The 13851-nt window shown below is 37.5% G+C and overlaps 1 protein-coding gene across 1 annotated transcript in view; it reads left to right on the top strand.

Moving 5' to 3' along the window:
* Positions 1–10535, top strand: part of LOC106633350 (galaxin) — a 15466-nt gene extending 4931 nt beyond the window's left edge. Inside the window, exons 8-15 of the mRNA XM_014336045.2 lie at positions 135–157; positions 4018–4118; positions 5156–5247; positions 5774–6000; positions 7328–7487; positions 8325–8487; positions 8609–8662; positions 8737–10535. Of these exons, the coding sequence (XP_014191531.1) occupies positions 135–157; positions 4018–4118; positions 5156–5247; positions 5774–6000; positions 7328–7487; positions 8325–8487; positions 8609–8662; positions 8737–8984 (1068 nt within the window). The 3' untranslated portion in view covers positions 8985–10535. The remainder of the gene's footprint in view (positions 1–134; positions 158–4017; positions 4119–5155; positions 5248–5773; positions 6001–7327; positions 7488–8324; positions 8488–8608; positions 8663–8736) is intronic.
* Positions 10536–13851: the final 3316 nt, after the last annotated feature.

The raw sequence follows: 13851 nt of genomic DNA, 5'->3' as shown, positions 1-13851 counted from the left end.
CCTATAGAGTCAGCTTGGCAGTACCCAAGTCCAAATTTCACCCTATGTTATTTATTGTATGACAAAGTGTGTGTGTGTGTGTGTGTGTGTGTGTGTGTGTGTGTGTGTGTGTGTGTGTGTGTGTGTGTGTCCAGGCACCTGTGCTCCAACCCAACTGGTAAGTTAACTGTGGCTTTGACCTATTATTGTCCACTTATCTATACATACACACATACAAACATCATATACATACATTATATATACAAACATTTTCTTAACCAACCATCCACTGCTTTGTTGACAGCACTACAAATCTTTGGACTTCTCTCAATGAGCTTCATGATGTAGTCACCTGAAATGGTTCTCACTTCACAGTTGTGCCTTGTCAGGGTTCATTTGTGAAATTTCTTGCCTTCTTAATGGGGTTAGGACCATTAGTTATGCTGTGCAGAAGTCAGGTTGGTACACAGCTGACAGCCCTAATTTAAAAACTGTTAGAATTCATATTATGGCAAGAACCAATCAGCTAAGTAAAGAGAAACAACAGTCCATCATTACTTTAAGAACGGAAGGTCAGTCAGTCTGGAAAACTGCTAAAACTTTGACTGTGTCCCCAAGTGCAGTCAAAAACCCAGCAAATTAGATTACATGAAGACCGCCCCAGGAAAGGAAGACCAAGGGTCACCTCTGCTGCTGAGGAAAAATTCATCCAAGTCGCCAACTTAAGAAATTACAAGTTAACAGCACCTCAGATCAGAGCCCAGATAAATGCCACACAGAGCTCGAGACCCATCTTTACATCACCTGTTCAGAGGACACTGTGCAAATCAGGTCTTTATGGTCAAATAGCTGCTAAAAAACACTACTAAGGAAAGGCAATAAGCAGAAGAGATTTGTGTGGGAAAAGAAAAACAATCAATGGGCATTAGACCAGTGGAAATCTGTGCTTTGGTCTGATGAGTCCAAATTTGAGAGCTTTGGTTCCACTCACCATGTCTTTGTACAATGTGGAAAAAGTCAAAGGCTCCCACCTTGAAGCATGGAGGAGGTATGACGGTGTGGGGGTGCTTTGCTGGTGACACTGTTGGGGATTTATTCAAAGTTGAAGGAACATTGAACCAGCACGGCTACCACAGCATCCTGCAGCGACATGCCATCCCATCCGGTTTGCGTTTAGTTGGGCCATCATTTATTTATCAACAGGACATTGACTCCAAACACACCGGCATGCTGTGTAAGGGCTATTTGACCAAGAAGGAGAGTGATGTAGTGCTGCAACAGATGGTGTGCCCTCCACAATCACCTGACCTAAACCCAATCGAGATGGTTTAGGCCGAGGTGAACCTCAGAGTCAAGGGAAAAGGGCCAACAAGTGCTCAGCATCTGTGGGAACTCTGTCAAGAATGTTGGAAAACCATTTCAGATGACTACCTCATGAAGCTCGTCGAAAGAATGCAATGAGTGTGCAAAGCAGTAATCAAAGTAAAGGGTGGCTATTTTGAAGAATCTAAAATATAAAACATGTTTTGAGTTATTTCACAGTTTTTTGTTTACGACATAATTCCATATGTGTTGATAGCAGTGTTGGGCAAGTTACTTTGAAAAAGTAATTGATTATAGTTACTAGTTACTTCTTCAAAAAAGTAACTGAGTTAGTAACTGAGTTACAAGATTCTAAAAGTAATTAATTACTTGAAAAGTAACTATTGCGTTACTTTTAAAAATATGTTTAACCCTCTGGGGTCCAGGGTATAACTGGCCATTTTTAACTACTTTTGATGTTTTCTCAACATTTCACCTTTAAAAACTATTTACTTTGCCTTGTTTGGTATCATTGTTTTCAGCACAACCTCACGTGTCTGAATTTACAGTTCTATTTTCATTTGACATACTGTACTAACACAATTGATCTAAAATCAGACAAAAAACATAAAATTCGAGTAGAAAAAAGTTATCATTTTTACTGTAACAACCACAAACATGTTTAATGAATCATATTTCATAACTTTAAATGCAAATATAAATTGTCAATTTTAAAATCATATGCACAAGTTTTGCAAACAACAAACTTATTTGCAGCCATTTACCTTTTACCCCTTTTTTAAGGTTCAAGGTTCTTTATTTGTCACATGCATAGTTATACAAGTATAACACACAGTGAAATGTAGCCTGACACGCTCCTCGACATGTGCAAAAATAGGGGGGGGCTGTAGAGGAAGAACATTATATATATATATATGTATATAGTGAATGTGCAGTAGTAGCAGCAAGCAGGTGAATTCTGTACATTAATAAGAATAGACATCTGACTATTTTACAGGATAGACAATATAAACATATTTAAAATTAAAGGAATTTGAAATGTACCATTAAATAACCATTTCAAACTATTTACATAACAATCAGGTGTTCTGCATTCAGTAAGATGCCACAAATTATTTGTGCCACTTCAAAAATTTCTGCCCACTATAAAGAAGAACATCACAGCCTGATACCTGTAGGTCTGACAGCAGCAGGTGCATCACTCCTGTTCTCTACCTGGAGACAGCAATCGCCTTACAGTTCTGACACACAACACAAAGCAATCCACAACACCACACACTAACTACACACTCCAACCACGCTAAACGTCGCAAATCTCTCACATCTCAAAACTCACTCTCTCTTTTTCTGCTGCCTCTCTCTCTCTCTCTCTCGGTCTAAAACTTCCCCCTCTTCCTAAACAACCAAATGTCATGTTGCCATATCATTTTTGATTGGTCGTTTTTTGGGGTCATAAGCAGAGAGTGCTTGCTAGCGCTGACCTTAGACAGTAAACATGACAACACAATTTAAAAACTGCTATATATCACCTTTTTGCTTTGTCATCTTGAAGTGATCATGTGATTGGCTTACCACGACTACTTTATTCTTCCTCAGTCAAACAGCAGCACTCATGCGATTGTCTTGCCCCCTAGCTACAGGTGTTGTGCCAGAAAGTGACTGTGGCCCGCCGGAGCCCGCAGAGCTGCTTAAAGCTGTAGAGCCCAGCTTATTTACAGCTACTTCCTTACAACTGATATAAGATGCGATAAGCTGAACACAGCTTCAGCCGTCTGTTTGTTGAAAAACAGTAACGCGACCGCACCGTATTTTCTTGTTAGTAACGGTAACGGCATTGTAACGATAGAAATAGTAATTAGTTAGATTACTCGTTACTGAAAAAAGCAACACCGTTAGTAACGCCGTTACTTGTAACGCAGTTATTCCTATCACTGGTTGATACATAGTTTTGATGCCTTCAGTGAGAATCTACAACTTAACTCATGTAAATTAAAAAAAAAAAAACATTAAATGAGAAGGTGTGTCCAAACTTTTGACTGCTAGTGTATCTGGGGCTGCGGGGTCGATGGAGTGCATCTCAGACATCAACTGACAGGTCACCAGCATATCACAGCTTTATTTTTGTCAACAATGATATTTATGACATTTATGACTTAATGCTTTAATATTAAAAATGGCTTTAATCTGTTTATGAGGCACTTTTCATAGGTTAGGAATTTAAGTCCTTTTAGGCACTGAAACTATTTGATTAGGTTTGGGGTTAAAATACATCTTTGCAATTTCCTGCAAGTTTTAAAGAGATGAGAGGATGGGGAGCAGGTGAGAACACAGCTGGGATGTGACGAGGCGGGGAGGAGACCAAAACTGAAGATAGTGACACAAGACACAGACTGTCATTAGTAAAAAAGTAAATACAAGAGAGACACGGAGACGCAGATTCGACACTTAGACATGGAAACATGAGACGAGGCGAGGTGAGACACAGGAACAGAACAGAAATCCGGAGGGCTAAATATAATACAACAGAAAACAATAATTCAATGAATAAAACTTAAAAACACTGGGTCACAGACCCACGACAGTGACAATAGCATAGATGCCACATGACACCTTGTGTATATCTGTGAGAGGCTTTGAAAACTTAGCATAGTATTTATGCGATGTTGACTGTTTTTGTGTTTTTGTTTATTTTTACCTGTTTTTGCATATCCGCAGCACTGAACCAAACACACATCTCTGTCGGTCATCATGCTACAATCCAAAAGAGCACCACTGCTGTGAAAGAAACCAAAAGCCTCACTGGTTCTGTACCTCAGGTATCACTGTCTGTTTGTTTTGGTTTTGCAGCTGTCGTGTCAGTTACTATCACATAAAAATTACATAACCCTGTGGTTCTAACTTTGCAGCTTTTGGAAGAGAAAGTGGAACTGGATCACAGCCCAAACTCCAACAAAGCAGTTAGAACTTAGTGAGCAGTTTATTTTGCTCTACTGGTATAAAAACAAACAGTTGTTTTCAGCATAAATTTCCCCTACAGAGCACATTGTGCCATTTGTTCTTGTGATGTTAGCTCACTGTGGAAAACTCTTCAAGTAATAAAGTGTGAAGACATAAAACATGCCCCTAGTAATATCATTTTATATACTGTAATACTAAACTAACTCTTTCTAAAACTGAGAATAATGCCTTGGGAGTTTATCAAATGATGAAACAAAGAAATACTATCTTGTCTTCTATTTGTATTTGTAAAATCCTATATGCTCATTTTTAGTTAAATGTGTGCATTAAAGAGGGTTTTGTGTCATGAACCAGAGGTTCATGCAAGATATGGACCCTATGTAGACTCAAACCCAACTTAACTTTTCACAAGACTTTATTTACACAGCAGAAGAAGAGTGAGGTAAACATGAATATACACCAGCTGAGAGCAGACTATCATGGAATCAGAATCAGAATCAGAAAGGGTTTTATTGCCAAATGTTGAGCGGGTTTACAACATTAGGAAATTGCTGGAGAGCCACTGGCAGAGAATAATTCATCACAGAGAGTCACTAATGGTGAATGACCCCGGAAACCCAACAACACCGGCTGGAAAATCCCAGACACTGCCATGGAACATGACAGTTTTATATTTGGAAAAACATAATGTGAAGCTATAGTTGCAAGGGAACACCCTGACTAATATTTTCTCAAACATGTTCCATGCTCTGAGTAAATGTTATTTTCTTTCCTTTCTCAGATCCTTTTTTTCCCCTGTTATGTCTTTCCTGATGTAACTGAGTTCAGCATTTATGAGAAGTTTCTAACTCCTGTCCTCTCTCCACCCTTCCAACCCTCACACCTCTATGTTTAGGTGAAATCAAGGCAACACCCACTGTGTATAATCCACACATACAAGTCTGCTGTGATGGATGTATCTCTGCGTGGAAGCCTTGGATGGATCAGGTAATAATCAAATTGTTTTTCCTTGTCTTGTTTGTTTTGTTGTTCTGTCTCTGGGCCTCATTTTTAGTTATAATAGAAAGGTCAAAAGTTTTAATTTGTGTCTCTGGGGGGGAAAAAAATCCTTTTCCAATGACAGTGATAGACTTAAAGCAACGTTTTCTTTCAAATAAAAAAAAAAATTATATGTATGTATTAGGAGAATTTTGGAAGAATTTTTAATAAGATTGTTAATGGGTAAAATGATGGGCAACACATTTCATTATTAAATTAAATGTGTTGTGTCACATCCTAATTAGGATGTAGAGCTGACAGCAGTGGAAAAGAGAGATTCTAGGAAAAAATTCTGCTTTACTGACCCTTTGATGAGAGAGCTCAGAGCTCCACCCCGCTCCTTTTATACAATAACTGAGGGTGTTTTTCGATCTGTCTAAAACTCATCGAACGGCCTCAGTATTCACTACTACTAATGCAAAAGGGCCAAAAGGCATTTCTGAACAATTTACTGTATTATCTCTGATTCTTCAAGTGCTGTGGAGAGACGCCGTACGGCTCGGGACAATGTGGAGTTCTCTGTTGTAATAACACCTTGTACGAGGACAGAGTCGATGGACAGGAATGTTCAGAGATGGGTATTCCTTACAACCCGGCCAAAGGGACTATATGTTGTTCTCAGTTTCACGGCAGCCCAGGACAACACTGCTGTGGGACAGAAATTTACCGGCCTGATGTTGAGATTTGCTGCAATGGACACAGGTGATTTTGTGTGTGTGTGTGTGTGTGTGTTGCTGATAAAATCTAGTGAAAAGGGATGGGTTTTTTTCCCATTCCTTATTCATCAGCTTGGTATGTAACAGTGTTTGATTTTAGGTCAGTGGGCAGTTAATTTTAATGCATCTTGTGCTGGTTGAGGGGAAACCCAGAAGGGAGAGGCAAAGGAAATGTCTTGCATTCCAGTAGAAGGTCTTTTCTTTATAGAAATTCCAGCTGTTCATAACACTGTCCCACCTTTGTTTACTTTCAGGCACCGTTGTGCTCTGGTCTAAAAGAAAGAGGGAAAGAGAAACAGCTGAGAAGAGGGACGGGGGAGAAGGGAAGGGCAAAAAACATAAACCAACAGAACAGGCAGAGAAAAAGAAATGCATATATCAATCACCTGGATCACCTGCTGAGAAAGAAAAAAGAAAACAAGCAGAAGTGATAAAGCATTCTTCTGTATCAGTCCATGTGGTTTCTGACTCAGTTTGGTGCCATATGGGTTAAGGTTTGCAGTTAAACTGTCTGTGTTTGCATCATTCAATAGTCTGGATATTCTATGGCCTGAAAACATTTGTGGCAGCTACTTTTCTTTCGGTCTCAGTTTTAGTATTGGTGGAGCAGTTTGTATCCTGAATGCTCTCATTAAGCGTATTTTCAACTGCAAAGTCTGTCAGAGTGGGTGATGACAGCAACACTGGGTATGAATATATTATGTGTGAACAGTGAGAGCTGAAGCTGCAGTTCTGATTCTCTGCTTTCAGTGTACAGCCTGTGTAATAACTGTGTTGAAGAAGTGGATAAATATCTTCCAGGCTGACATCCAACAATATACATAAGGACATGTCTCACTCAGCCTCTTATAAACTTATCTTGCACTCCTTATTTCAATGAGGAATGATCATTCAGAAGACTTGAATATGATTTACTAAGCTACAGAAATTAATTGATCCTTTTGATTAGTCTCTGATGACACATGATGGCAGAATGGAATTATGGTGAAGATAGAGGCTTGGACGGAGCTTTAAGTGACTTGAGGGACACAGAGATGGGTTCCTGGAAAGGAAAATAATGGAAAAGCCCACAGATTTAAAGCACACAGGGTGGAGTCTGATTGGCTCAAAGAAGGCGGGTAAGAAGAACACTGGACTAGTGTAATGATGTCAGTATTGAATTTGACAACGTGGGAAATTGGAAGTCATGCAAAGAATTGACTAGCAGGCAAACACCCAGAAAACCAGAGAAATGTTGTAATTGCAGATCTTCATTATTTAACTTATGCATAAGCTTCATTTGATATTAATGTGTCCCTCTGTTTTCCAACCAGACATCCCAAATCAGAAAACATTCACTGCTGTGGGGTCAAAGCCTACAACATTAAAGACCCACAGATGAAGTGCTGTGCAGGAACACTGTACACGCTGACATCATTACATAAGCATGGAGGGGACCTGCAGTGCTGCGGATCCACTCTGCAAGAGCCACAGGTAGTTTATCAGTAATGATGTATATAATATAATTATCACGTTATCTGACCATTTTTCATGCATCCTATTCATGCCATGAGAACTTATTTGAGATAAACTATATGAATTTCAGGGGCAGGACGACACGTCACACACTCCACTTCAGGTTATATCTCTATAAATGGCTCACATGCTTGTTTGTTCTCATTTCCATGCCCCACCGTCCATCCATCAGTTTTCCACACCCTCTCATCATTATCAGGGGATCTGTGAGGTTCAGAAGCCACTGAGAATCTGTCACTGAGCCGTTCTCTGCACTGCAGTCTTTAATTTTGACACTTTGTTTTTTCTTCTCTTTTTTTTTTCTCCAAAAGCATTTTGAATTTCCTTTCTTACTTGTGACACCTCTCAATAACCAGTTAAGCATTAAATCTAGAATATATGCCTACTCTACAGTGAAGGAAAACAACACCTTGTAATGCATTGGCTCCCAAGGCTGCTTTCATGGACACAGCTTGTCCGGCTGTCACACAAATAGTTGATAAATGCATCCAGGAGAAGATTACTGTACTTTATAAAAGTCAGTCCGAAGAATCCTTTACAGATCATTTCAAAAAAGAGGATCTCCAGTCTGAACCTAAACACAACAATTTATAATTCAATATAACCAAACCATCATTATTAGGCTTTGCAAGCCAAACTATGCAGTTGCTGCCAAGGCCCCAGTAAGACCAATACTAAAACATTTTTTATATTTAGTGATATATTTAGTGTATATCTGACAGTCAGAATACCTTCAGCATAAGGAATATTACACCTGTCTTTAGAAACTTAACTAACATCTCTTTTCACTACCAGGACATTTGCTGCTCAAGTGAGGAGGAAGAGGTGATCTACTCTGCCAAGACAGGGTTTAGATGCTGTGGTCACCTTTACTATAACACCACCCTGTGGTCATGCTGTGCTGGGAGGCTGAGATTAATCCATGAACCAGGACAGGGTCAAAGAAAGATGATTAATGGTTTGTTTTGTCTGCTTAGATGTCCTTTCCATGCAGTAGAACTTCATTTGACGTCATTTTAATTTGATGGCAAAGCCCAGATCCTGCATTTTACCAATAACATGTATAATGTTGTTTTCAGAATCCAGAGTCCTATCTGTGAATAACCTGAACAAAACAGATCTTTGCCAAAAAAGTAAGTCTTTTTTTAACATAAAAAATGCTGATGTTTTGGTTTGTAATGCCATGGCTTTATGTATCTTTGTTTAGTGCACATTGGGACTGTGGAAAGTGTGTCTCAGCAGAGCGTTGTGTTTGGGAATGTGCTGACGGTTCATGGTATGGAGGCCGAAGCTCTGCCTTTTCCTTACGTCCTGGAAACAGATGATCGCTGCAGCTTCCCTAAACTGATTCTTGGGAAGACCTACTTCTTTAACAAAGTTAATGTTTTCACTGATTTCAATCATGACTCTGTTCTTCAGTCACTCCATTTCATTATTTCCAAATGTTCACCTTAGGTCACCATTGGCTGATTTATACATGGGCAGTCCTGATGAGTTACTCTATTCTCTGACAAAGTACTAATTTTGTATTTTTATTTTGTGCTTGCAATATTGGGTTTTTCACTCTCTTGAATGTATTACATATTACTGCATTGTTATACATTGGTCTGTTAGCAATAGTGATGCTATCCTAAAAAGACATACCTAATCTGTCCTTTGTTTTTTGTGTATTATTAGAGCCATTAGTAATGGTTGATTCTCACAATTAAATCAAAAAACTCCTTATGTACCGTCTGTAACCGTAATGTCTTTACCTGATTTAGAAACAGTAATGCATTACAGAAAAATGCCATTACAGAATGCATTATTTTTAAATTGTTACACTTAACACTGCTTACTTATGCATTTAAAATAATTACATACATAATATTACTAAAACTGCAGCATCCGTTACATGTGACTCTGCACATAACTAGTCAAACCCTGCCATTCCTCCACTCTCAGAAAATCTGTTCACTGAGATGACCAAGTAAAATTTTTGAAATCACTGAGAACATTGTAGCTTTTTACTGAAATATTTACTGAGTTTCACATTGTACTCACTCACATAACTTAAGAGCGTTATTACTACTGTGACACAGCCCAGTTGTATTTAAGTATACAGTGTATGCAATAATACGATGAAACTATTAACTTCAGAAGTCAAAAAAAAAAGAAAAAGCTTAAGTTTCTTCTTGATTCTTGTTAGCATGGAATCAACAGTTGCTGACTTCTTACAGCACTATAAAATGTAGCTTCATAAAATATTAGCATATGGCTCATTTTTTATTTTTAAGCTATTTTCTTGCACTGAAACAAATTATAATACATAATTTAAAAAATGTTTGACCTTGACCCACATAATCAAATGTATGTATATACTGCAAATGGCATAATTTATTTTGATAGCTAAAGCTAGTGAATGTTAACCACTGAGTTGCCAATGCCATGAATGCTACTATGCTATACCACCCAGAGGTCCCACTGAAAAGACCATGAAAGTATTTTCTTTTCATAAACAGCTGTTTTTATTCTTACTTTTTCTATTGGAATGTAAATTCTATAAGGCCTCAGTGCACAGACACAGTAGTGGTGATGGCAGATGTTTGGGTTTGTAGTACTGTCTCGATACTGCATGTTTGACTTTGCATGTTTGTGTTTATTTTGTGGCCTAATGTTCTTATGATTTAAGCTTTAAATAAATAACATATTTTGCTTTATCCTATTGAGTTGATGATCTTGAGGCTGGGCTTGCCATTGGCAGAGGGTTTGTTTTTTTTTTACTAAAAAAAGTGCTTTCATTACAGACTTTATGTTTAACATGCAATGTTTGCAAAAAAGTTGAAACATTTATTTTAACTAGTTTTGAACTTTTAAATAGTCCACAATAAATGTTAAAGAGGATTCTGCACCTTTCTCAGATCAGATTCATTAAAAACATGGGACTTTGGCTGCATCTATAAATGTATTACTGGTACATCTGGTACACGTTTTAGGTCAGAAAAGTGGTATTCAAGCATTAGTGTACACCAGGGGCGGAGCGTGGGGGTGGCTTACTGGGCTTAAGCCCGGGTTGATTTTTCAGAAAGCCCAGGGTCTTTTGGAGTGTAATTTTTTCATAGTTAGATGCCTGGCTGACACTGTATAAGACAAAAACTACACACAATATTCGAAGCACATAGTGCACGCTGTGGGAATTTACGACTCTGCGTAAATACCCCCTAATATTGGTATGATCGGGGCAGCTGCTGCCTGCCAGTGCGCTGTTAGAGAAACGCAGCCAGGCAGACAGAGGAGAGCTGAAGTTCGACCAGGTACCAAAGAAAATCATTCGTACTGTACAAATAATGTAAATATGACGGTGTATCACGAAAGATTGATATCCAACTGATCACTTGACCAATATTACGTTACTTGCTCTTCAAGTGAATCAACAAATGGCGAAATGAAAAGCCGAACAACAACAATGCTGTTTCTTTAGAGAGTCTTAGCTTACGTGTGTGTTTATTTCATATTTTCAGTTGTTACCCTCCACGGCTATAAATCGGTTTCAGTAATGTACTGATATACAAGAATGGACATAAGGGGCTTCTTTCAAAGAAAAATCTCTGGTAGTATTTTATATATTATGCTTTGGATGTTGTTCAGTATATTTCTATGCAAAACAAGAGGAATTTCAATACACAGCAGTATATTCACAGTTTAAACCAGATATTTACATACACTTTATGGAAAACACAAGAACATTTTTTTACTATACATCATCAATTTAGAGTAAACTTGTTTTGTTTTGGTTAAATAAATATTGAAATATCTTTTGAATTAGTTAAATGTCAGAATAAAGAGAGACAGAGCTGTCTATTTTTATCACTTTCATCAAATTTAGGAGTACATGTACACTAAGTTTATTGTTAATTAATAAGAAAACTCCAGACGATTCCATTCTGAGCTGAAGAAGCTTCTGATAGGTTAGTAGAGTCCATGTGAGTAAATTGGTGGCACACCTGTGGATGCATATAAGGCAAAACACAGAGCCTGTTTCTTTGAAATGGGAAAATCAAGAGATGTCAACCAAAACACCAGGAAAAGAAATGTGGAGCCGTGGAGGGTAACAACTAAAATAAAACACCATGAAAAGCTCTAAGTGTGGCTCAATTTTGAATACAATTTGGTGCCATTTGCAATTAAGAAATACAGATAGTTTCTCTCTTTACTCTTAAAGTTAACAAATATGTTTTTTATATTTATCAATCTAAAAAAATAAACATTTAGTCTGATTTGATGTTACAATTAAAAAAGTGTTTTTATCTGAAGAGTACATAAATATCTGGTTTCAACTGTATATTTGATGATTGTCAGCACAAAGAGGGAGAGAGAGGAACAGAGATGGAACAAGAGCAGGTGAGACACACATGTTAGTCAAATGGTCGTTTACCAAAAGTATCACCGTATCATAGGTACTCATGTATCTCGTACCTAGTGTTTCTTTTTAGGTTTGTTATTTTTCAAATTCTATATTTATTAAGTTATGCAGGCTTGTTTGCACAACAAGGCTAAATAATTATATAAACTTTTCTCAATCTAAATAGTGGACTTTGGTAGAATTAAAAAATAAGTGTAGTGCAGGTCTATGATGATTTTTAGTGCTACTATCATCTAGTTCTGATTCTGGTTCTGTCTTGGTTAAGTCCCAAGTAGTCCTGATTTTGAACTGTTGTAGTCCTGTTTTAATTCCGGATCAGTTCTGGGTCTGGTTGAATTGGGGTTTAGTCCTCGTGTCTTGATACAGCCCCGACTTTGTTCTGCCTTGCTGCTTAATTAAAAAACTAGTTTAAGGTGTCCTGCATATGTGATATATATTTTTCCCTATATGAAGTCATTCTTTTTTGAACAAAACTCAAAACAGAGCCTATTAATCTTTCAGTCATTTCTCCCCCACCCCCCCAAAAAAAAAAAAAAAAAAAATCCCACATGCATACTACCCTTTATGGCTAAGCCCCGGGTGTTTCAAATATCTGGCTCCGCCTCTGGTGTACACCCATTTAGACTGCTTAACCTCCTAGGACCTGGTGTCCACATATGTGGACATCACATTTTTGATTATTTAGCCCAAAATACTCAATTTTGCTCTACAAGGGCCTGATATCCACTTACGAGGACATTATGCTGCTACTGTTCTATCAAAATTTTAAATATCCTCATGTGTGGCTCTTATTTGTCTTAGAAACAAAAATAAGGTAAAAAAAAATAAATCTGGTAATTCTTTGTTTTTACATTCATCGGGTCCCAATCAGCCCAAATATCAAAGAGAAATTAAAAATGCATGCCGTGGAAGAGCTCAGGTCCTAGGAGGTTAATTGATAACTTGATATCCCAAGACTATTGTAAAAAAAAATTCTGACATTAAGTTCTAGATAGATTAAGACTATCTGGTAGCTTCATAAGGTACCAGATTACTCTAAAGTAATATTAGGCTGCTTTGTACCCTTTAAAAATCAGATAATTTAAAAAATATTCATATCTAATAGCTTTGTTTAAAAAATAAACTTAATTATACACCTGACACATCAAAATATGAAAAAGCAAAAACAATGCAACACAGGAGCACCTAACACATTTCATGAAAATCAATAAGGTTAGCCCTTTCTGTTATTATTCTTCGTACATTACAAGGTCATTAAATTACACCTTGTAAGAATGAGCAGAAAAGGCCCTCTTCTTCTCTTGTACTAGAGAGGTTTGGCTTGATGGAAAAAAAAACTGTGCAAAACAAAATCCAGAATGACTGACCTCCTCTAGGGTACAAAGGAAAGTGTATGAATGCAATTTTTCTTGAACTGACACTCAGTCTTTTATTTTGGTCCTGTTAATCCTTCTCATGGGAATATTACAGAGCAGAATATAAAAAGAAAGGGGACTTTTCAATAACACAGGAAGCTTTTAGAAATACCAAAATATTCAACTGACGTCATTTGGATGCAACCAAAACAAATGAAGTGATGTTATTACCAACTTACGCAAACTTAAAAAGAACCCAGAAATAAACTAATGAGGTGTGTTAATCCCTAAGATCAGTGGTGTAGGGTGTGCCTGAGTGTGAGGATGTGAGTGAATGCTGTAAATCCAAAAAGTAAAACCTAACTAAAGGCTTTTGAAGACTAATGACTTTGCAACACAACACTATGTAAACAATGGTATGAACCTAATCAGATTATTCAGTTAGGAGGCATATATTTGCACTGGTTCCCATCTGAATGTTACACAGTCAGTCTTTTTATTTGAACCTATACATATACCTTTAGGTTCAAATAAAACCTATACACCATATACATAAGATTATATA

This window comes from Haplochromis burtoni, unplaced genomic scaffold (assembly GCF_018398535.1).
Source record: "Haplochromis burtoni strain Fernald_Lab_line unplaced genomic scaffold, NCSU_Asbu1 Contig_128, whole genome shotgun sequence".
In the NCBI taxonomy this organism is placed as follows: Eukaryota; Metazoa; Chordata; class Actinopteri; order Cichliformes; family Cichlidae; genus Haplochromis; species Haplochromis burtoni.
Note: the sequence above shows the minus strand (reverse complement) of the source record. Positions and strands in the feature narration are given on the sequence as shown.